The 24,117-nt window shown below is 50.8% G+C and overlaps 1 protein-coding gene across 2 annotated transcripts in view; it reads left to right on the top strand.

Moving 5' to 3' along the window:
• Positions 1-18,326, top strand: part of RCC1L (RCC1 like) — a 41,131-nt gene extending 22,805 nt beyond the window's left edge. Inside the window, exons 7-11 of one of the 2 annotated variants that reach the window (XM_037041737.1) lie at positions 2,306-2,487; positions 7,578-7,665; positions 8,480-8,653; positions 12,132-12,217; positions 17,283-18,326. In XM_037041737.1, the coding sequence (XP_036897632.1) occupies positions 2,306-2,487; positions 7,578-7,665; positions 8,480-8,653; positions 12,132-12,217; positions 17,283-17,360 (608 nt within the window). In that variant the 3' untranslated portion in view covers positions 17,361-18,326. Of the gene's footprint in view, positions 1-2,305; positions 2,488-7,577; positions 7,666-8,479; positions 8,654-12,131; positions 12,218-12,899; positions 13,557-17,282 lie in introns of those variants that run through there. The other variant, XM_037041738.1, reaches the window with a different exon arrangement.
• The last annotated feature ends 5,791 nt before the right edge of the window (positions 18,327-24,117 follow it).

Below are 24,117 nucleotides of genomic sequence, written 5' to 3'. Positions count from 1 at the left end.
CATGATCTACTCTCTTAACAACTTATTTTTTCTTTAGTTGCCTGTACTTTGGGTGTCATATATCTAAGAAATTATTGCCAAATCTAATGTCATAAGGCTTTTGTCTTAGATTTTCTTCTAAGAGTTTTATAGTTTTAGCTTTTACATTTAGGTTTTTGATCCATTTTGAGTTGATTTTTGTATGTGGTGTTAGCTAAGTGTCCCACTTTATTTTTTTTGCATGTGGGTACCCAGTTTTCCCAGCACCATTTATTGAAAAGAGTGTCCTTTTCCTATTGAATGGTCTTGGGATTCTTTTCAGAAATCATTTGACCATGTAAGTGAGGGTTTATTTCTGGACTCTGTTCTAGTCCATTGGTTTGTATGTCTGTATTTATGCCTGTATCACACTATTTTGATTAGTGTAACTTCACCATAAGTTGAAATCTCCAATTTTGTTCTTCAAGATCATTTAGGATTTAGAGTCCTTTGAGATTCCATATAAATTTTAGGATGGATTTTTCTATTTCTGCACGAAACATTGTTGGGATTTTAATAGGGAGTATAGTTGAACATGAGATGTTTTTTCATCTTTATATTTTCTTCAATTTCAGCAGTGCTTTGTAATTTTGATTGTACAAGTCCTTTATCTCTTTAAGTTAGTTCGAGAGTATTTTAGTATTCTTGATCCCACCGTAAACAGAATCATTTCTTTGATTTCCTTTTTTGGATTGTCCACCCTTAGTATTAGAGATGAGCTGAGTTTTGTATCGTGATTTCATGTCCTGCCTCTTTGCCAGATGCAATTCATTTTTATAGTTGTATGATATTCCACTGTGGAGTACACCTCGATCTGTTCGTTTTCTGTTGATAGGTATGTGGATGGTTTACAGCTTTTTGTTACAGAGGAATCGGTATTTCCACGAGCATCAGTATGTCTCCTTGTCCATTGCTCAGGAGTTCTAGGAGCTCCAGTGAAGCCCTGCGAGTGAAGTGCTGGGTTGGAGGGTGTGCGTGTATATTCCAGTGGGTGTTTTCCAAAGCAGTTGTAGCGGGTGACCTCCCCCCACAGCAGCAGGGTGTGGTTCCACAGCCTGGCAGAGTGTGGTGTTGTCCACCTAAAAGTGTTTGCCTGTTTGGAGGATGTGAAGTAGTGTATCGCTGAGGTTCAAATTTGCATTTTCCTGCTTACCACTGAGAGTGAGGATCTTTTCATGTGTTCATTGGCCAGTTTTGCTTCTTTTCACTGAAATGTACGTGGTGTTTTTACCCATTTTTGTTGACTTATTTGTCTTTTTCTTTCTGGTTTTTAGGGATTTTCAGTACATTCTGTGTCTGTAGTCTTTATCAGTTACAGTGTTGCACACATCCTAGATTGTGGTTTGTCTTTTTTTGTCCATCCATTTGAGTTTTTAATTTTAACTATTTTTTTTTCATTTCTAATTGTTGCCTTTCTAAATTTACCTGGCCATGTTATTCCTGGCCTTCTCTTATTCCTTGAACATTGCACACAGTTATTTTCTATTGCCTGTATCATAATTCCAGTGTCTGAAGCCTGGAGGGTATAAGTATTTCATTGTTTGTTAGTTCTGTTGACCCCCACTCATAGTGGCATCTTTCCTGACGAATTTAGTACTTTTTATTGTGATCTCGTATTTCATTGAGCTTAATGTGTGGAGACTCTGAGGGCCTACTTTGGAGATGCTTCCCTCCGAGAGGATTTGGGTTTGCTTTTGCTGTTGCCAGCGTGCTGCCAGCCTGGCTGCCCTGAGCCCTGCGAGGGAGCCCTTGGGAGCCAGGGCAGTGGTGGTTTAGAGTCCTGCTTCCGTGCTGCCCAGCGACTGCCCTCTGTCCCTGCAACGGTGACACTGTCCTTCAGGCAAGCCCTGTCTTTTCTGGTTTACTGCGTACCATTCCCGTTCGCCTGTTTCCACTTACTGTGTTTGGGGGCAGGGAGAGTGGAGGGTTTGGTTGGGATGGGCTCAGAGATTTCTTTTATTTTCCAGCAAGCTCAGCAGTACATTAGAAAATTCTTATTGTAATATATGCAATATCTAATAGGTTCATCGTGTAGTGGGATTTCATCTTGAGAAATTTTCTAACTTTAATTAGACCTAGAAAATTTCAAGGGTCTTAAAATGATCCAATTACAAGTATGCCTGTTTCCTCCTTTGAGAGAACATGGAGATGGAAGTTGCATAGCATGCCGAGGAACAGATGAGGGTTTTTGATATTTGTAAAGTGCTTAAATGTATTTGGCATATAGCGAGTGTTTGTAAGTGTTAAGAGAATAAGAAATTGAAAGTAGATGTTTTCCATTAATTAGGTCTGGGTCACTACAATATTACCAGTGCACCCACCAAGCTGGGTGGAGACCTTACCGGCGTGAACATTGTCCAGGTTGCCACCTACGGTGATTGTTGCCTGGCTGTGTCAGCTGATGGAGACCTCTTTGGTTGGGGCAACTCTGAGTACCTGCAGCTGGCTTCTGTCACGGACTCCACACAGGTATGAGGTCACTGTAGCATGGTGCTGGGAGATTCGGAAACATAACGTGTTAAGGACATTTGGAAGAGGTTCTTCACGAAAGTGTGATGTATGAAGTGCTAGAATGGTAAAAGCTAGCCTGTTGTAAGACTGCCTCTTTAAGGTTCCAAGTTCTTGGCAGTCTTACTGGAGCCCAGAAAGAAAGCTTGAGGTCAAAGGCCATTATTATCGATACTTTGGTGAGATACTGCTGGTTTAGAGCAGTGTTTTAGGCATGCCTGGTTCCCCTGTCTTGTTCTCTAGGGATACGAGGCTTTTTACCTAAGTTCCTATGATGTTACAGTGTAGCGTCTGTGCCCCCGAAGCACACAGGTCTGGGTCACTGCAATATTACCAGTGCACCCACCAAGCTGGGTGGAGACCTTGCCAGCGTGAATGTTGTCCAGGTTGCCACCTACGGTGATTGTTGCCTGGCTGTGTCAGCTGATGGAGACCTCTTTGGTTGGGGCAACTCCGAGTACCTGCAGCTGGCTTCTGTCACGGACTCCACACAGGTATGAGGTTGCATAAGCCTGCAGCTCACTGAAGACACCTGTGTGACCCCATCCAGGCCAAGCAGTAGACCGTCAGCAGCCCTTTGGAAGCCCTGCCTGTGGCCTCCCCTCACCACTAGCCCGGCCTTCTCGTCAAAGCAAGCCACCATTTATACAATATAGCAGAACCTTAAACGTTTTATTAAGTAAATATAAACAAAAAGTAAAGCGCATTACATAATTAATCTCTGTATACCCATCACCCATATTCAACAATTACCAACTAATGGCCCGTTTTTTTAAAAAATATTTTATTTATTTATCTTTTAGAGGGGAAGGGGAGGAGACAGGAAGAGAAACATCAATGTATGGTTGCTTCTCGTGCATCCCCTGCTGGAAACTGGCCCCTGCCGGAAACTGGCCTGCAACCCAGGCATATGCCCTGACTGGGAATCGAACCTCGATCGTCTGGTTCGCAGGCCCGTGCTCAATCCACTGAGCTACAACAGCCAGGGCACTAATGGCCCATTTTAAAAAAATAGAGATATAATCACGATTTTGAAGTATATAATTTGGTGGGTTTGGGTAGTTACCAGGATGTGCAACACTACCACTATCTGGTCCCAGACATTTTCATTAACCTCCCTTCCTTACCCCAAACTCCCATACTTCCTGACGGCCAGTTTTGTTGCATATATAATTTGTCTACTTCTCTGCCCTGGATTATTTTGAAGCAAATCCTACATGCCATATTTCATCTATAGAAGTTTCAGTATATATCTCTAAAAGCTAAGGACTAGTTTGAAAAAACATACTTTTGGGTTGGCCAGAAAGTTTACTTAGTTGTACTTAGTCTAAGTCTTTAACTTCATCCGAAACAATTTCGTGAGACTGTATCGTGCCGCTGTTGTATCAGTGCATTAAAAAAACATAAAGATTGGTAAACTTTTGTGCAGCCATTTTAATACTGAAGATGGAAGAAGATACACAACATTTCAGTGTATCATGCTTTATTACTTCAAGAAATATAAAAATGCAACTGAAATGCAGAAAAGGATTTGTGCAGTGTGTGGGGAAGATACTGTGACTGATCAAATGTGTCAAAAGTGGTTTGCGAAGTTTCTTGGTGCAAGTTACACTTTGGCCAGATGAGTCTTTGCTGAGGGGCTGTCTGATGCATTGGAAGATGTTCAGCAGCACCGCTGGCCTCTGCGCACTAGAAGCCAGTAGTGGGAGGCAGCCGACATGCTTAAAATATTCAAATCAATAAAGTTACTGGTGAAAATGAAAAATGTGTCTTTTATTTTACAGAAAAAGCTAAATGGGCTTTTTGGCCAACCCAATACATTCCTTAATATCATCAGACTTCTGAAAAAATACAGAAGGGGTTTTAGATACATACTAATGATAAAGAAACTGGCACAAAGGGAAACTGAAGATCAGCTCATAAGATGAAAAAATGAATTCTCTGTGGCCTGGCACAGTGGCTAGAAGTGGTTGTGGATTTGGCTCCGAGCTTCCAAGCAGCCAAAGCAAGGAAGGAAACATGGTCATTTAAATGATTCACTGTTTCTGTAAGATAAACAGCAGATGAAGTGTTCAGAAGTACTGTTCTTCCTAATGCCAGGGCCTGAGAACAGGTCTCCCGTGGCCTTCCTCTGCAGAACAGATCCTGTGTCGTATCACTGCATAACAAGTGACCCCTAAACTTGGTGACTTAAAACAACATTTTTTAAAAAGATTTCATTTATTTTTAGAGAGAGTGGGAGGGAGGGAGAAAGAGGAAGAGAAACATCAATGTGAGAGAGAAACATTGATCAGTAGCTTCTCATACGCCCCCTGACCGGGGACTGAACTCGCAACCAGAGACTGTTTTGCAGTGCAGTGCCCAACCAACTGAGTCGCGTCAGTCGGGGCAAGACAACACTTTTTATCCCATTGTTTCTGTGGGTCGGTAATCTTGGGGTGGCTTACCTGGGTCTTCTGGCTCTGTGTGTCTCAAAGACTACAGTCATCTTAGGGTTCAGCAGGGGAAGGCTGGTTTTAGGACCACACTGGTGGTGGTTGGCAGGATGCAGGTCCTTGTGGTCTGTTGCACTGGGGCCCCGGTTCCTTGCTGGTAGTTGGCCAGGTAATAGTCGTTGGCCTGGCCTTCCATGGTTCCCTGCCAGGTGGGCTGCCCCACGTGGTAGCTCACAGCATGGCATCTGGCTTCATCAGAGTGAGCAAATGAGAAGGGGGAGAGTGCCAGTGAGACAGAAGCCTGTGTTTTGTAATTTCATCTTGGCACTGACTTTCCCTCTCTTGGCTGGTATTCTGCTCATCATAAGCAAGTTACTTAGGTCCAGCCCCCGCATAGAGCAGGTTTGCATGTGGGTGTGAATAGGAGGGGACAGAGGTTATAGGGGTCATCTTAGAAGGCTCCCATTGCAACTGTGATTCTGTACTGTGGCCTCAGCCTCATCCTGTCACTAACAACAGTGGTACGTGTCCAGTGGCTCTTTGCTGGAGTCGTTCTCAGCACTTGGTGGGACCCTGTGCCCGAGCACAGCGGGCTAAAGAAGCTCTGTGCTCTCTGCCCCGGGCACCCGACAGCAGAGGCCAGGCCCCGGCCCTGAGGGCCCTTCTTTATCTAGGCACACATTCTGTGGGTTGGTAAGCCCCTTTATTCCTCCTCAGTCAGTTTAGGGACTATTATCTTTCATCTGTCTCCATTCGAAAGTGACTCTCTGAAGATTCATGGCTGTCACCGAAACACTTAAAATCTATCTTTCCTGAGTTACTCCTCAGTGGAAGTGCCAAGACCAAATCCTGCTGAAAAGCTGAGTTGGCCACATTTCACTCTCCACACCCCCGATCCTCCCATCCCTCACTCGCAGCAGATCTTGCCTCCTGTTTAATGGAGAAAACAGATGCTGTCGGGTGAGATGTTCTCAGTCTCCTACTGTGACTCCTGTGTTCTTACCTGGGCCTGCTCCTTTCTGGCAGTAGAGGAGGTCTGTCTCTTCCTGTGGATCCCATCTTCTTCCGCCTTCTCAGAACCATACTCCATCTGCTGGGCCTCCTTTCCCATAACTTGAGCCTGTCCTCTGCCGGTCCCTCCATCAGTCTATACCCGACTCGTGCCTTCCCTCTTACAAAGCCCACTGTGCACTCCTCATCTCCTTCCGTTCTCCCTCCCCTTTGCTTTACCTCCTGCTTCCCCTCTGGGACAAGCTTCTCAGGAGCTGCATTTACTACTCTGTTTCCTCATCTCCTGCTCCTTTTGCAGTCCATGCTACTTAGTTTATAGCCTTACTGGTTTGCTGGGTAGCTCTTGATGGAGTTGCCAGTGACATTCATGTTGCTCAAAATAATAATTAAAAAATCTGGAGAACATTTTTCACCCTCTGTCTTTATCTACCTCTCAGCGGCATTTAACATCTCTGTGAAACCGTGCTTCCCTGTGCCCCTGTGACTAGTCTCTTCTAGTGCTCGCCTGTCTTTCTCGTTCCTTCCTGGTTTTTTTCACTGGGTCTCCTCTCGTGCCAGGCCTCTGAGTGTTGCGGATCCCCGTGGCACAGACGGTGCTGTTCTTTTCCTCGTGTTCCCCCTTTGGAAGGTCTTATCCACACCCACGTCTGCAGTTACCCTGTATATGCTGATGGTGCTCCAGCTTACATATCAGTTTCCAGACATCACTAGGTAGCACTTGGCATTTCCACTTGGTCACCTCTAGGCCCTGTGAGTTCAATACGTCTACAAGTGAGCTCATGCTCACCCCCACGCTCCGGCCCTTCTCCACGGTCACCCCCGTCTATCACGTCTAAAATTTCACAGCATCCTGCATGATCTGGCCACCCTCTCCCCACCAGTGTCCTATACTAGGTTCCCCTTGTCCCCTTGCTTTAGCCTCTCTTACCTTGTTTTTTTTATTATTATTATTTTTATAGAGAGGGAAGGGGGAGAGAAAGAGGGAGGAAAACATCGATGTGCGAGAGAAACATTAAGTTACCTCTTGCATGCCCCAACCAGGGACCTGGCCCTCAACCCAGGCATGTGCCCTGACTAGGAATTGAACCAGTGACCTTCTGGTTTGCAGGATGATGCCCAACCCATGGAGTCACACGAGTTGGGGCCAGTGTCACTTTGTTTAACTTCCCTGAATGTGCCATGCTCACCCCTTGCACATTCCACCTCCTCTACTTGGCACATCCTGCTCTAGTTAATTCTACTCTTCCTTCAGGTCGCAGGAGGAGATGAATCCTTCCCCAGCTCCTCTTTCCCTCAAACTAGATCTGTCTCCCTGACACTCATGCTCAGAGACCCTGTACTTTCCTTGCTTTCATTCAGCATAGATGAATTTTATGTTATTTTGTCATTTGCCTCCTCCGCTAGACTAAGTGGGGGAGCAGGTCTCTTGCTCCTCCTCTCATTCCCAACATCCAGTTAGAAGGTTAGCGTATGTTCAGCGTTTGGGAAATGTTTGTGCTGTGAATGGATGAACTGGGACTTATCTCCTCTGTGCACACGACCAGATTATTTCCAAGTTCTCACTGGTTTGTCTTCCTAACAGTGTGGATCCTTCCTTTGATTCAGGTGAACATTCCCCGGTGCCTCCCCTTCCCAGGAGTGGGCCAGGTGAAGCAGGCTGCATGTGGTGGCACAGGCTGTGCTGTGTTAAATGGTGAGACCTTCCTGCAGACTCACTGGGCAGCTCTAGGTGGGCTGGGTGGGGAAGGGTTGGTGACCCGTGGGCTCAGAAGCAGCAGACCTCAGCCTGAGGCAGGGCATGTGGCTGGGGGAAGATCCCCTAGACGGCATTCAGGTAATAGAGGGTGAGATGAGAGCTGTGATTCATATGTAGACAGCACAGAGCTTAGCGGCTCTGTAGCAGACCTCTGGTACGGAGAGTTAGCCACTTCCTTCCGCCCCTTGGCTGCGGCCAGAGACCACGGTGCTGCCGTCTCCAGAGAGGCTGTGCCAAGAAGCAAAAGGCAGATAGGAGAAAGGCCCTAGGGCTTAGATACTGAGAGCCATGCCTCTGGGATTAAACATCTGGTACCAGTGATGAGTATTAAACTTTTTATAGGCAAGAATCATCTCTAAGAATTTTAAGCATCTGGCCAAAAGTTGTTTAGTACTTGGCTTAGTCTTCTGATCAGCGTGAAACACAGAGCCGTTATGAAACACTGTCCTTCAGAGGGGCTCCTGTGTTCCCCCGGGGGCTGGGGTGCTTCCGGGGTGGGTTCTGTCTTTGGTCCCTCAAGACGTGGGAAGTCTGTACTCTGAGGTTGGCGAGCTGGCTAGACTTACTCCACAAGCAAGAATTTGAAAGAGGAGAAAAGAAACATTATTTTAAATATCTGTCAGCATGTTCTTTCCAAGCAAGGAGGAAAAAAATGCCTATGGATATAATGTATCATGGTGGTGCCTTTGAATTTCTAGTGGAGGGCGGCTCTTGCTTTGACTTACTGACCGTTGTTTTTCCCGTAATGCAGGAGAAGGACATGTTTTTGTCTGGGGCTACGGAATTCTTGGGAAAGGACCAAACCTAGTGGAAACTGCTCTTCCAGAAATGATTCCACCCACTCTCTTCGGCTTGACGGCGTTCAGCCCAGAAGTCCAGGTTTCCCGAGTACGATGTGGACTCAGCCACTTTGCTGCCCTAACCAGTGAGTGAGCCACCAGGCCCCCGGGGTGGGCAGAGCTGTGCTGTCTCAGGGTCAGCCCCAGACTGTGGGCAGCTCTCAGTTCCCATTCATTCAGTGGAGTGCTACCCTCGTGTGGATAATTAAAGAGAGCAGCTAATCCAGAAGTTGTTTGGCTTGAGGTTGTATAATATGTGTCTCTTTTTTTCATCCTGGAGTTTTGTTTTGGTTCATTTGGTTTGTGGTTAGGCTAATGTGAAAGTGAATTTTCTCAAGAAGGTACCAGTTGGTGGCAGGAGAAGGGACCCTTGAGTATGTTGGGGTGCTGCGGGAAACCAGCAGAGGTTTGGCAAACCCACAGTGGGAATTGGGAAATAAATGTGTGGGGCTTAATTCCACTGCCTGGCCAAGCCCAAACCTCGACCTGACCCAGGAACATGGGGTGGCAAGGGGCAGACTTGCAAGACCATCCTGCGGTTTTGTGGAAGTGGATCTGCCCGGGTCTCTCAAGTGCTGGGGGAGAGAATGATCAAAGGGAAGGCAGCATTGGAGATTTTCTCAAAGGCTTGCCACCTGACACAGCAGTGGCATCCCCAGTTACCCTGCAGGCATCTGGGATGTGTGTTCTTGATTACGTCTCCTGCTGTGCCGCAGTGGCTGTTGGTTCAGTTTGTTCCTCTTCAGTGGACTTGAGTCATCAGACTCTATTAATTTAACTGAATTTTGTGATTCTCAAGCACATTTACTCTTTCCTTGCAATTAAAAAATCTTTTTATCTCATGGTAAGTAATTGTTTTCTTTTAAACATCTGGGCTGGGACAGTCAGCTCGGGTCACCCTGGTTTGTGTTCCCTGGCCCCATGCTAACGTGAGGGCCGTTCCAGATGAGCGCCATTCCGTATTCTCTGAATCCGGGCCTCGGGGCCTGACAGCACACGGGCTGCAGTGTGGGCTGTCGTGCCGGCGGGCGGGCGTCATGCTGGACCGTGTGCATTACAGTACCAAGCGGCAGCAGCGCCGCTGCTAGGGTGGAGAACCCCTCACCACACTCAAGCAGAGCCAGCCACTTCTGTTTGCAAATGAGCCTAGTTCACGTGAGTTTTTCAAAGCTACTTCAACTTAGTAAGTAAGAGTCGTTGTGGACAAATTCTGGAGGTGTCACTGGTCTGTTCTCCAGACTTTTCTAACCAGGGATGTGCATCCTGTGGCTCACGGGCCTTATGCAGCCCATGGTGGCCATGAAGGTGGCCCAGCACAAAATCATAAATTTACTTAAAACATTATGAGATTTTTGCCCTGGCTGGTGTAGCTCAGTAGATTGAGCGCAGGCCTGTGAACCAAAGGATCCCAGTTCGATTCCCAGTCAGGGCACATGCCTGGGTTGCAGGCCAGTTCCCAGCAGGGGACGCACAAGAGGCAACCATACATTGATGTTTCTCTCCTTCTCTCCTTCCCTTCCCCTCTAAAGATAAACAAATAAAAATCTTTATTAAGAACACATTATAAGATTTTTTGTGATTTTGTGCCACAATGTATTTAATGTGCAGCCCTAGACAACTCTTCTTCTAGTGCGGCCCAGACACACCAAAAGGTTGGACACCGCTTAAGCTGTATGCAGAGTTGCATGCCTGCACACGCATCCATATGAAGTCTTCCACTAGACTAGACTGTTTGCTGTCATGCCACGTGGCCGTTTTGAAATGAGATCCTTACATAGCAGTGGTTTTCAACCAGTGTGCCACAGGAATTTTTAAAACATAAAATACCTTATTATTATTTTCTAAAAGGTTTTATTTATTTATTTTCAGAGAGGGGAAGGGAGAAAGAGAGGGTGAGAAACATCAACATGTGGCTGCCTCTGGAGTGCCCCCCACTGGGGACCTGGCCCGCAACCCAGGCATGTGCCCTGACTGGGAGTCGAACTGGAGGCCCGTTGGTTCGCAGGACAGTGCTCCATCCACTGAGCCACACCAGCCAGGACAAAGATCCTGATTATTTAGTCAGGAGCACTGACCTCCTTCCCCTTAGACTGTCAGATAAAAAAATGACAGCAGCCAACACAACAATAGCCATCTGGTGTGAATGCCCTGTCTTGAACTGTAAATATATAGATCGTATAATTGAATTGCATCTTATTGGTTAGATTGCATAAGTTTGCATCTGATTGGTTAATTCTTGGTACCAGAAATCCTTATGTATAAGTATAGGCACCTGATATTTTAAAAAGTCACTTTGGAATAATAATGGTAGTAACTATTATTATTATTATTTTGTAAGTAAAAATTATACCTATTCTTTTGTCATATTGGCAAAAATGTATTTTTTGATGTGCCACAAATTTTAGTAATTAGTGTATGTATAGCATGATATGAAAAAGGTTGAAAATCACTGCTCAGTAGCTTTCCCCCAAGGTGCAGCAGCCGCCCTCGGAGAGCCAGTTATGTCCCTCAGCAGAGGGAGCATCAGGGCTTGGGTTGTTCCCATCTCTGTGCCCAGCATCTGCATATGGCCGGCTGGGAGTTGGAGTTGGTTAGTTTGCCCTGAAATCTGCGAACATTTTGGGGGCCAGACTGAATTGTTTCATTAAATACGTAAAATCTGAGGGTAGAGGACCAAGGGTGATGGTCAGACCAGACGGGCTCTGAAATCTTCTGACAAAAGGACTCCTTATTTAATCAGCCCAGATTATTGTAGTCCTGGCTTTTCCATGGCTTTTCTCCTTCTGCTCGCCAGATGTGGGTGGCTGAATGGGCCTCTGCTCCAAGGAGCGACCACAGCTGTTGGGGGTGGAAGTAGGAACTGAAGGCTGGGTGGTGGGAAGCTACCCTGACAAGTCTGGGTCCCTTCCCGGAGGTGGCATTCTCAGAGCCCAGGCCTAGATGCCTTCTCCTGGGCTGTCCTCTGTAGCACCCTCTCCTTTTCCTTCTCGGCACTTCTTACAGTCTGTAAGCGTGTATGTATTGGTTGGATCATTTGTTTCTTTCTGGCTGTTCGACTGGTCCCCTGAGGACAGGAACCATAATGCTTTAGTCATCAGACATAGGCCTGTCCCAAGGAGGTCCCAATCACCATGTGTCACTTGACTGAATACACTCTGGAGAAACGGAAGCCTAGGCATGGAATGCCAGTCATCCTACTTTGAAGATGCTCGGACTTCAGGACTTGTGGAGGGCGGGGTTTGGTCGGACATAGCTGTGGGCGAGGGGCATGTGCATTGGGGCGAGCAGTGTGGGCTGTGAGCAGGAGCCACCTTGGCCCACTGCTCCGTGCATGGATTCATCTCCCATGTGATGGATACCTGGTCAGTCTGGGCTTGGGCGTGTTTTCAGTATGGGGGCTATATGCTTTTCCCTTCAAAAGAAAGCATTGCTCTCTGGTAGAAGCTGAAGTTGATCATTGGGCTCTGTTTGTACCAGGTTCTGGAAAGCCTGTTCTCATGACTCTTCTTGGAGACTTGCCCTTGGTCCAGTCCCAATTAAGCCACTGTTTTTCTTTCCTTGCAGACAAAGGAGAGCTGTTTGTATGGGGTAAGAACATTCGAGGGTGCCTGGGAATCGGCCGCCTGGAAGACCAGTATTTCCCGTGGAGGGTAAGACTGGACTGGGTGGCCTGGAGGGTAGGTCCACGGGGTGGATTCACCTGGTGTGGCAGTAGCATCCCCTGTGCAGCTGGGCCAATGCTGGGTCCCTGGGACTGCCGCCGCCCGCCCCCCCCCCCCCCCCCCCCCCCCCCGTCATGGCTGCCTTCCTCCTCCTGCTCTGGGGCATCAGGTGAGGCCACCCAGGTGACGAGCCAGTTCTCTCCTTCCTGGGGCCTGTTGATGAGCAGTGGGAGGAAATGAGTAGCCTGTGTGGGGTTCCAGTCCTCTGGTGCCCTGGAAGCAGTCTCATCGCAGGCTGCCCTTAGGGATGTGGAGCAGGGAGACAGAGGCAGCCTCTGAGACAGCAAGCTGCAGACTGTGTGCCGTGAGGCTCCAGACCCCGACAGGAGGAGGTTTGAAATGGAGAAGCTGGCGTGCCAGGGGCTGTTTGCTGAGGCCAGGCAGAGGAATGTTTACAGTGAATTGAAAAGAAAGCAGGATGTTTAGTATTTAGAATGCCTTACCACAGCCACCAAAGTGAAAAAGCAAAGGTCTCCCTTAGGGGGAGGATGCAGTCAGACAGCCAGGCTCATTTCAAAATTAAAGGGGAACTTCTTCAATTGTAGTTTATCTTAGTGTTGTTTACTAAGCTTTTTAAGTTCTAAAAAAAAAGCTATTTTTTCGAACATAGAACACATGGCCTTGGTTCAAAGTGTATTATGAAGAAAAGAGTCCCACGTCTTGTCCCAGAGGCAGCCACCAGTAGTGGCGTCTGATGTTCCCTCCAGAGACGGCCTCTGCTTGCAGAAGTGTGTGCGTGTGTGCGTGAGCGTGCATATGCCTAAGCATTTTTTAAAGTTTGATTTTAATAATTGTTTTGAAATTGTGTGAAGTATCTTTTAGAAGCACATGTAAAAATGCAAAATATGTGTATAATTTAAATAAAACAAGGATTTGTCTGTCCAAAACCTACTGCAGGATGTTTTGGGGCTCTTTGGCATTTTAGGGGCTTGTTTCCACTGGCCCTTCCGTCATCTGCTGACTCTCCTGGGTCCTTGTGAACCTGGCAGGCCCTGACTCCTTTATAAACACAGTAGGTGCAGTTTCTAAGAGAACAAGTCAAAATGGAGACTTTAAACTTGTTACGAAAAAAATGGTCGTGCACCAGAGCTGTTCCCAAGCTGGTTGGTGCTCACTGGCGTGTTCCCTGGAAATACCATGACATATGAGGAATGGAGAACCAGTTGGTGGACAGTGGATGGTACTGCAGGTAGTATGAATGTCGATAATGTGAATTTAGACGTCCTATTTGTTTTCTTGGTAGTTCCTTACTGCCCTCTCTTGAACACCCCCCTACCCTACCCCCCACACACAATGGCCTTTCTGAGGGGAAGCTTAGGGAATAATAAAGCACCTGGGTTTGGACGAATGACCACTATGACTAGGGGCTCCCCACCTGCCTTCATTTCCTCCAGATGGTAGTGAGGATACAAGGACAGCATGAAATAAGATTTGAAATCTGACAGTATTTTCCTTATTGGAATGGCTGAGCCGCCTCTGGGCCCTGTTGTGAAGCTGGGTGCAGCTGGCTGCTGGGGCTGACACTGGTTGCCATGCAGACCAGACCCCTTCCTGGCTCCTTGCTCACCCAGCCTCTCTCTGGGAATGTCGTCCTCTGCCTCTGTGCCATCAGGGGAAGGCTCCTCGGCTGCTTTCTGCCAAGCCGTTGTCCCCCCTCTTACACTTTTGTGGAGCCCTCACTGTTTGTGGAGTTACCTTGTTTCCTGTCAGCTTTTGGTTGGGGTTGGGGGTGGGAGAAGGAGGGGGCTCCGAAGGAAGGTGCTGAGACCCGACGGCCTGGCCCTTCCACCCTGTACAGCTTGCAGGTGCCAGGCCGAGGCCCTGGGGCGGGTGGCGGCAGGAGCCAGGGCTTGGATCAGCCAGGCTGGACCCCTTAAAGATGCGATTGGCCTGTGGTTGAGTAGCTGGACCTTGCTCCTATCTCTTCTGTTATACTCAAAAACATTTCAGAAAGTTTTTAATCTTTAAAAAACTATTTTGTTATTAATCTTCAGTGGGGGCTAGCTACATCGCATCATTTTTAAAGTATTTCAAGAAAGAAAAAAAGAGTAAAGTCTCATTTGTGGCTCCTACAAAGGCACTAACTAGTTATTCTGGGACTCTCAGAGCCTGCACTTCTCTCAGTGTGTAGGCCCAGGTAGTGATGTCTGAGCCACCTGATTCAAACCACCCCTTCTGGAAGCTTCTCAGGACGTTTTGCTGCTGCACATTGATACTCAGAGATCAAAAGATTCAGTGAGTTCTTCAAGGTCACATGTCTCGTAAGCAGAGCTGAGGTTCAGAGGTTCAGACTCAGATGTGTCTGGCTGTGAGATGCCAGTCTCCTCATAGCAGCCCCCTCCCCTGTGAGGGCCTGTGCTTCAGGGTCCCCAGTGGACAAAGGAAGGACGTATGTAGAGGCGGACACACTGCACGGGTGTCATCTGGCCTTCGCAGGACCCTCTGACCTAAAATGCAGCACTGCAGGGTGGGAGCAGGCTGCTGGGGCGGGGTTTGCACGGCCCTCACCTTTCAGCCCTGGGAAGAGCCCTGGGAAAAGGCTCCCCAGTCAGTGCAGCCTTTCTGAGGGGACAGCGGACTGTGAGCCCCGTTCTGAGGGGACGGCGGACTGTGAGCGCGCTAGATGCTCTGCCTTTGTTCTCTCATTCTCAATGATCTGTGACGGTTGGGCTCCTCCCCCACCGTGCGCACCTGTGGACGCTGATTTTAGGAGTCAGAGGGGCTGGCCCCGTCTCCTAGGCACTGCAGGTGGGGCCGCGGTGTGAATTTGGGAACCTCATCATGAGCCCCTCTGGTCAGTACCAGTTTGGGTTTGGGAGCACAAGCTGGGAAACCCTCTGACCTCCAGGCCTCTTTCTCGTGTGACCTCCTCAGTAGCCACAGGCCTCTCCAATGGTCCAGGAGGGAGGTGCCCTGTGGGAGGTGGGTATGCGTCCCTGGGGGCGAGCTCGCTGCCTTTCTCAGCCTGCTCATTCGGTGCCAGGAAGGAAATTTCAGACCCAGCAGGTCAGGGAAGCCGCAGGTCACAGCCCCCGGTGGGTGCTGCTTCTCGCCCTCCTCTGCCCTTCACCTGGTGTGCGCCTGTTTCAGGAGCATGTAAGTGTGCAGGGAGGTGTTCCTCAGCTGAGTCTGCTTACGCTTTTAAGTCACTGGGGCTCAGGGTGCTTTTGGTTTTTAGAACTGTTTCCCTCTGCAATAATGTGAGTGTAAGTTGGTTTAGAATAGAAACTCCCGTTAATCCTGACGAGGACAGAAATACAGTGTGGCTGAGGGCGTTCCTCCGCACTCAGGTCGGAGGCGGCGAGCCTCCTGCTGCCCCTCAGAGGCCCGCCCTCCTCAGCCAAGGCCGCTGTCCTGGTGAGTAAACCAAGGCCAGGTGGTTTCCTCTGCTCTGGGCACTAATGGCCAGAGCACGTGGGGAGCGAGGACGGAAGTGCGGAAGTGCCGCCCCTCGGCTGCAGATCTGTGCGCAGGGGGCGCTTCCCCGGCAGCGGTGGAGGCGACGTGCTCTAATGGCCCGGGGAGGTTGCTAAGAGTTCACCGGGGCCCAGTCACCACGGAGGCAGCGTGTGTCCCCCTGCGTCCCCGCCAGCCTGGACTAGCTCTGCTTCCAGGAGCCTTTGCGATGAACTGGGGCACTTCTGGTTTGTTTAGTGATTTCTCTAATAGATTTCCCTAAAGACGTTTGTTTAGGGAGGGGTGGCGGGAAGCCCAACTTGGTTTCTAGCGTTATTTGTTTTTGGCCAGGAGTCCTTAATGGACTTGTCTCCCACGCCAGAGGCGCCAGAGGCGCCAAGCTCCAGGGCCAGCTCTGCCACTTCTGGGCTTTGAGGCCAGGCCATCTGGATGAGGCTTTTCCCCTCTTAAGCTCAGTACACTCGATGGGCTGTCACAGGTCCCCTTTCCACACCGCTCTGCTGGGCACTGCCACCAGGGCAGGGCGGCAGGACTGGGTTCTGGTCCGAAGAGCAGCTCTGTGTCCTGGCTGAGGCCTCCGGAGTAGGCACGCTGTCTGAGAGTCTGCCTCCGGGGAACCAGCGTGTGCGGCATCCGCTCCTGTTCGCACCGAGAGCCTCTGGAAGGACGACGAGAAACCTGTTAAAAGTAGTTTCCACATCAGAGGGAAGGTGGGGATGGGGCCTGGGATGACGAGCACGAGTGAGACATCTTTAATACCTTTTATCCTTTTTTATTACATGCTGTTTTATATTGCAGGCATGTGAATATATTGTCTATTCAAAACAATAATAATAATAAAAATAAGAAAGAAAAGTGCCCCTTTTCTGGGGAACTGGCTTGGGCACACCCATTTCCAAGGCCAGGCTGTAGAACAGTGAGTCATTTTAAAGGCACACAGGCTGGAGTCCCCTCACCCCAGGAGGCTGCCCACTGCCATTGTGGGAGTTGGGTCTCCCTGTGGTGAAATGTCGTCTGTGTGGATGGGCGCAGTTGGCAGGACCGCTGGCCAGGCCTTGGGCACCTTCTGAGGCACAGTGAACTCCCCCTCCCGGAGGGCGCACATGACTCTTGTGCATGTGTCTGGAACTGGTGGGCAAAGTGGGGAAAGACACTGGGCCCAGGGCGGGCCTCGTTCCCAAAGTAGACCCTGAAAGCAGGAGAAAGGGTTTCTGAAGCCATTCTCATGGGCCATGGTGGTGCCCACTAGGAAAGGTCTGGTGGGGTCACGCTCAGGGGGCTCTGACACTGTGGGGTGTGCACTCAGGCTCTGTGCTCGTGCCCAGAGTGGCTTCTTGGAGGGGTGGGCCTGAGCAGTACCATCTGCTGTTGACAAGGCGGGGAGTTGGGAGGGCCCTTTCTGTGGGGGTTGTGTTGACTTGTCCCAGCAGACTTGCTGGGTAGGTTGTAAGTGTCCCCACTGCCAGGGCAGAGAGCCAGGGCGGAGCCAGGATCAGGCCCGGTGAGCCCACCTCTCAGCCTGCCTGCCTCCCCGATGGTCGTTTCCCCTCATCCTGTGCTGGGTTTTGTTTTTCAGGTGACGATGCCTGGGGAGCCTGTGGATGTGGCGTGTGGTGTGGATCACATGGTGACTCTGGCCAAGTCTTTCGTCTGAATCTCCCGCCTGGCCTGCCTGAGCCTGGCCCTGGCCTCAGAACCCCTCGGACTGCGTAGCAGAGGCAACCAGTGGGGTTTGATGGGGCGCAGAGCGGGTCAGTGCCCTTCATGAAGTGTGGCACTCTCTCCAACAGCCCCTAGGAGCTACGCACTGGGAGCCTGGGCCGTGGTCCCTGCTCCAGGAGAGCCCTGCTGAATTCACATATAACGGCTGTCTTTATCAGGCTGATGTACAGGAAGTCGAATTCCAGGGCCGTGTGGCCCAGCAGGGCAAGGCTGATTAGAATGTCTCAGCTCTTTCCAGGGACATAGGACGGCTTCTGGTGCCACTTCTGGCCCAAGAAACTGGTCTTAGGAAATCTTAGCTCCCATGGCAGGCCGTTTTGTTTGATCTTTAAAGGAGGCCTGACGGAGTGCAGTGCTCAGGAGGGCTGCTGCAGCCCTTGCATCACAGTGGGCGGAGCTCTCAGTGGGCGTGTGGGCAGGCTGGGCGTGCACCCCGGGGAGCCCCGCCTGGCTGAGGGAGCCGGCCTGGCTTTGGCCTGGGGTTTTTGTTCCGGTCCCCCTTCCACGCAACCATTTTGGTCAGCTGCCCAAAGCCAACTCGCTGCTGGGACACAGCCTCTCGGACACAGCCGAAATCCTTTCCTTGGAGAGGGATCTCCCCCCCCCCCCCGAAAATACCGGTGGGCGCTAGCTTGGTACCACATGGGCTCACAGCTGTCACGCCCTCGTAACTGTTCTTGGTGCCTGGCCTGGAAGCGGGGAGGAGCCCCCACAGGAAGGAGGTCAAGGCCAGACCTTCGTGGGCTAAGGGCTCTGAACATATCCTGCAGCAGCTGGGCTGGAGCGCCCGCCTTGCCTTGGAGAAGACAGAGTCGAAATTGTGGGAGGCATCTGAGTTAACGTAATCTGTCTACTCTTTTAAAAAATATTTTAAAAATTGTTTCGGAATTAAAGTCTATTTTTTGCCTTTTTATTTTTAAGAACTATGGAGGTTTTTTTATTTTACCTGATCGTTTATAGAGATTAGCTTCCAAAAACAAGGCTTTTGATAAAGATGCTGTTAGAAGCCAGTGAAAAACACCGTAAGAGACAGTCCTGCTGGAAAACTGGTTTCTGAACAGCCTGCTCCCATGCACAGTTCAGCTGGAAGGAAACAGGCAGAAAAATAACTGGTGACCGTGTCACAAACTGGGGGCTCGCTCACGGTCTGCCTGCGTCCCTTCCTCCTGCCCACTCATCAACATGCTGACTGTCGCTCACACTGGGTCACGTGGCGACGGAATTTCTGTGAGCAGGACTCATTACACTCACATTTTAGGGGGTGAAGTGTACAGTAAACAAGCAGAAGGCAAAGTATGTTGGGTGTCTTGTGGGCTGTGGGGGGAAGCACGGGGGCTGCAGCTTCAAGTGGGGTTGCCCTGAGCGGGAGTCCTTGCCATGACCTGAAGCAGCGAGAGGGAGCCTTGTGGTATCTGGGGGTGCGGCCCCAGGGCCCTCATTTGGGCTCCTGCTCCACTGTGGGGGACCCATTCTTGTGTTCATCACAGCAAAGCTTTTCCATAAACTTGAAATAGGAGTTCGAAACAATTTGTCATTTTCCTTCCTGAAACTCCTGGACGGGCCAAGGACCCCATTGTCCTGGTGGTGGAGAGCAGTGACCAGTGCTTGGTGAACACACACCGTGCACACACCCTGATCTGTAGAGGCTGGGCAGCCCCAAATGTCAGGGACAGTGGGTGAGGGGGGCATGGAGGGCCTCTGTCGATGTAGGGATGGTTGTTAAATCTCCTGCCAGGTGACAATTAAGATTCAGATGCAAGGACTACCTCCATCTTGGACACTATCCAGCATCTAGTGAGGGGCATCTTTGGGTTTGTCTTAATAGTGTCTTCCGGCTGGGCTTGGTCTTCCTGCCGGGGTGATGTGGCGTGTTCTTTGTGGGTAGTGGGAGTTGCTGGCCGGGCGCCTCTGCCACCACCAGGCCCTTTGCATAGTTGTCCACTGTGGACAATGCATGTCCTTTATCAGCTCTTGGCCCCCAGCCCCTCCCAGCATTTGACAGAGAGAAACCTGTGCCATTAGCTCAGTTGCTATGATCTGTCATGTTCCTGTGCAAAGTTGGCGTTTGCAGCTCTGGGCTCCTCTCACTTCAGGGAGCAGCGTGTGAAAGATACTCCAAATGACATGACCACGGGCCAGCTCTGGCTTGGCCTCTGACCGTTCTCGCTTCTTACACTCAGACTTGCTCACTCGTGTTTGTGGTTGGCAACCACGGCCGGCACAGAGCCTGAGAGTTGCTGGGCTCTGTGAAAGGTGCCGCCTGCGAGTTAAGGGGACTCTCGTCACTTCGTGGCCACCACCATCTCCGCCATTGGACAGTTGTTACCTGAGTGCCTGGTCTCCATCTTCCACCCTGAGCCTGTGCCAGACGTGCGGGCCACCGCTGAGTAAGCAGGGTCAGAGGAATGGCCCCTGCGGGCCTTGAGAACCTCGAGTCAGCTACTAAAAGTCACCTCACCTGCTGTTCACACTGGCCAGCCCTGGACACTCAATTTTTGCACGACCACTCTTGTTTTTTGAATGTGGTTGGCTGCTATTTTCGTGTATTCAGGAAACACGCAGTGTGTTCTCTGTGACAAGCCAGGTGGGTGCTGGGAGCTGCGAGACAGTGCTCTGTGCCCAGCATTCTGCCTGCACACGGCGAAGTCCGGGCTGCATTTGGGAACATCCACACTGTTCTCTCACATCATCCCCTGGTCCCTACACCTGAAAGGGCCTAGCCCCTCCTGACCAGCAACAGGAGTTGTTCACACCGTTCCGAGGGCCCTTCTCTCACAATTGCTGCATCAGAACTGACCCAGTGCCTCGGTCTAACTGCAGCCTGCTGGAGGGACAGACCCTGCCAGATGACCTTGGAGCAGCACCCAGCACTGGCTCTGTGAGGCAGCCATCGCCCCAGCACCCACCCCCAACCCCCTGCCCTATGATTGGGCCCCAGGAGCTCGCCCTTCCCCCAGCACCCCACACTTGCCTTTCTCCCATGTGCAAGAGACTAAGCTACCCACAGACTCAGGCTGCCCAATCAAGAAATCCCAGCCTTTCTTTCACTCAGACCTTGCTGTTGAACATGAGCAGCAGCTGCCAAAGTCAAACTTGAGTTGGAGACCGTGGTTGGAGTCCTAGCTGTTCTTTTCTCAGGGCTGGGGCCACACTGAAGTGCATCCCCAGGGGTCAAGTTTAAAAGGATAAATCCAGATACTGGTTGTCACCTCAAAGCAGGAGTTGACGGTGTTGCTAGGGGGACAGACAGGTGGGCTGTAGCTGGTGGTAGGGAGGCTGCCCGCAGGGGAGCAGAGAAACATCTTGCTGTCACTCTGGTAGCATAACGGCAGCTGAAATGCTAGGAGACCAGAGAATGCAAAACCACGCCCATCGGAAAAATGCCCTGTTGGAGTCCACCCTCGGCGCTGGAAGCAGAGCAGGCCTGGGCTCATGGCCCTAAGCTGTCGCGTGGTGGTGGTTGTAGACCCTATTCCAGCAGGAGAACATTGAAGCAAAGGCTTAACAGGGTGTGCATCCACCCGCACTCCTGAGCACCCACCACACTCCAGGCCTGGCCGGGCCTTGGGGAAGTAGGGTGAGGAGGATGCGTTTACTCTGGCGTGTGTGTCAGGGATCCGATGCCTCTGGTCCCGCCTTAACATGGGATGAAGGTGAGGCCACCTGCCCAGGGAGCAGCCATGGGGGTGGGGTGCGTGACAGGCCCTCTGGGCAGATTCTACCCTTAACCCTGGGCTTCTCAGCTCTGGCTGTACCAATGGATCACCTGGGGCAGTTTGTTCTGTTTGGGGTGGTTACTTTTTAAAAATATATATTTATTTATTTTTAGAGAGAGGGGAAGGGAAGGAGAGAGAGTGGGAGAGAAACATCCATGTGTGGTTGCCTCTCATGTGTCCCCTATGGGGGATCTGGCCTGCAACCCAGGCATGGGCCCTGACTGGGGATCGAACTGGTGACCCTTTGCTTCACAGGCCCGTGCTCAATCCACCAAGCTACACCAGCCAGGGCTAGGGTGGTTACTTTTTGATATACCTCCTTTTGGTTGTTCATTCTTCAGTTTGGTGGACGTTGCAGTTGGTTCCACCTTCAGGCTATTGTGAATATTGCCAACACATTCATGTACAAGTTTTATGTTGGCCCAGTTTTACATTTTCTGGAACATTCCCCTACAGGCACTTGTGTGAATGTTTTTGGTTTTCTTGGGTATATACCTAGGACGGGAATTGTTGAGGCATTCCATTAATTTTTAACTTGGACACTTATACTCTGTAATCCATAACACACTGTAATCTTGAGTTCCAAGACGCTGAATACTTCTCTCCCTGCCTACAACTTGGGCTGTTCCCCACAGGCTTTTTAGGGGCGATCCACACTTCCTCCTCCCCCTCAGCACCCTGGGGCTCTGGGCCGCAGGTCTGGCTGACGGCTGCCCAGGCTCCCGCTGGTTCGGCTCTGGCAGAGCTCTTGGGAACGCATCTCAGAGGAGGCTCCACTACCTGCCTTGCCAGGCACGCACCTCCGTTTCTTCCCCCATCTCCCTCTTCCCTCTCCGTGCTCCCCCTCACTGTGTTTTCAGGAACTTTCTTTACTGTTAACAGCTGTCAGAGTAACACATTGCTTTCTCGGCTGTCCTTCGTGCTGTAGATCCACACCTGTTTTCTGCCACATTCTTTTTTTCAAAAAATTGAAATATAAGTTGCATACAATGAGCCACTTTAAAGTGTACAATTTACCTGGCTGGTGTAGCTCAGTGGATTGAGCGCAAGCCTGCGAACCAGAGGATCGCGGTTTGATTCCCTGTCAGGGCACATGCCTGGGTTGCAGGCCAGTTCTCATTAGGAGACGCATGAGAGGCACCCATACATTGGTATTTCTCTCCCTCTCTCCTTCCCTTCCCCTCTAAAGATAAATAAAATCTTTTAAAAAATAAAGTGTACAACTTAGAGGTTTTCTGAGCATAGGTTCTCTGTGGTGCAGCCATCACAATTGTATTGTTGCCTGCCCTCTGAGAGCTTGGTTTTTCCCAGCTCTCTTTGCCATTGTGACACCATCCCCTACCCCAGCTGAATTTCTCATGATAAAACCGGGAGAGGCAGTGACCACAGATGACGCTCTCTCTTTCATGGCCTTGCCTTGTTACTTTTTGAGAACAGGTGGAGATTTTAAGACTATACTGAAGCCAAGACCAGGTGGAGCCTGGCCACGGGTAACCCCCCCCCCCCGCCCTGCCCCCAGGGGGTTCCAGTATGCTCCAGGGTGAGAACCCTGCCAAGCAGCAGCCAACGCTGCTCCAAGAATTACACCCTGGTTGTGGGAGGGGCACATTCCCAGTCCTGAGGACCGGCTGGATGTCAGCCAGCTCTACGTGCCCGACTGTGCACACCGGGAAGGCCCCTCTTGAGCCAGCCAGGGTCAGCTCTCCTGAGAACTGAGGCCACCTGCCATCCCACTTCTATTGCTGTAGTTGATGACCCAGACCCACCATTCAGGGGCTAAGTGGTCTCCTGAACAGATGTTCTCAATGGCTCCCTGTGGCCTGTGAGGAAGTGTGAGGCCCCTAGCTGGCATGAGCACCCACCTCGCGTTTCTGCCTCAGCCCCCGCCAGCCTTGTCCATCTTCTATGCCCCTCCATTCCAGCTACAGTTCTCTCTAGGCCCTGTGCACCTTTGCTGTTTCCTCTGCTTGGGTTCCCCTACCTCCAGTCCCTGCCCCATGTTACCAAGCTCGCCTCTAGGGTCCTGGCCTCCCGGTTTCTCCCCTACGACCAGAGGTTTCCAGGGCACTGTGCCTCCTTGTGGTCTAACCTGGAACTGCACTCCCTGGAATAGCCTCGGTCTCTGTACCTCCTACAGCTACTCTGGTCGGGACATCATAGGTTCACCTGGGTCCCCAGCTCCTGGCACAAGGTCTGGCACTGCCTGGGTGACAGTGAATGTGAGTGAGCAGTGGGAAAGGAGGCCTTTTCAACTGGTTTGAGAATATTGGGGCAATCAAGCGTCCCCATGGAGGCTGTGGCTCAGGTGGGGTACCTGAAGGGCTGAGGGGACCTCAGCCTGCAGTCACCAGAGAGAAAAGCCTTCACAGTAGCCAGAACTTCCTTGGGCTCAGGGTGGTGAGAGTGCTTTGGGCCCCATTTCACTCCCATCACTAGTGCTGCTTCTCCTGCAGGGGTGAGGCAGGGTGGGGACGGGGTTGGTGGGGCCGAGTGCAGGCACAACCCTGCCCTGCTCACACCTGCCCTCCATGGAAAACACCAGCGAGGGGCAGGGTGCAGGGCGTCTGAGTTCCAGGACCTGTTGGTCTCAGGCTTGTCTCCCTCGCCTGGGCGGTCACAGTGCCCACCTACCCAGAGGGCAAGAGTCAAAGGTCAGAGCACTTGTGGGAGGGACGCTGATCCTCCCCGGCACCAGCAAGGCCCCGCCCTGCCCAACACCCAGGCCTCCCTGTGCCAGAGGCTTGAGGAGGCATGACGGGCAATGCCGCCAGTCTCCAAGGTGGCCCAAGTGACTGTGGCGTTTTGGTTTTCCTGCCCTTGTGTGGTCTGCTCCTGTGTCAGGTGATCAGCTGGGAGCATGGTGGTGATGGTGCGTAGACTCTGAGGCGAGGGGAGAAATTTTGGCTTTGAGCTTGGCTCTTGAATCCTGGGCTCTGAGGGATGCCAGGCACCATACTGTGAGGACACTGGCAC

Source organism: Sturnira hondurensis, unplaced genomic scaffold (genome assembly GCF_014824575.4).
Source record: "Sturnira hondurensis isolate 20B ecotype Veracruz unplaced genomic scaffold, ASM1482457v3 Scaffold0003166, whole genome shotgun sequence".
In the NCBI taxonomy this organism is placed as follows: domain Eukaryota; kingdom Metazoa; phylum Chordata; class Mammalia; order Chiroptera; family Phyllostomidae; genus Sturnira; species Sturnira hondurensis.
The sequence above is the reverse complement of the archived record's forward strand: the minus strand, read 5'-3'. Positions and strand labels throughout refer to the sequence as shown.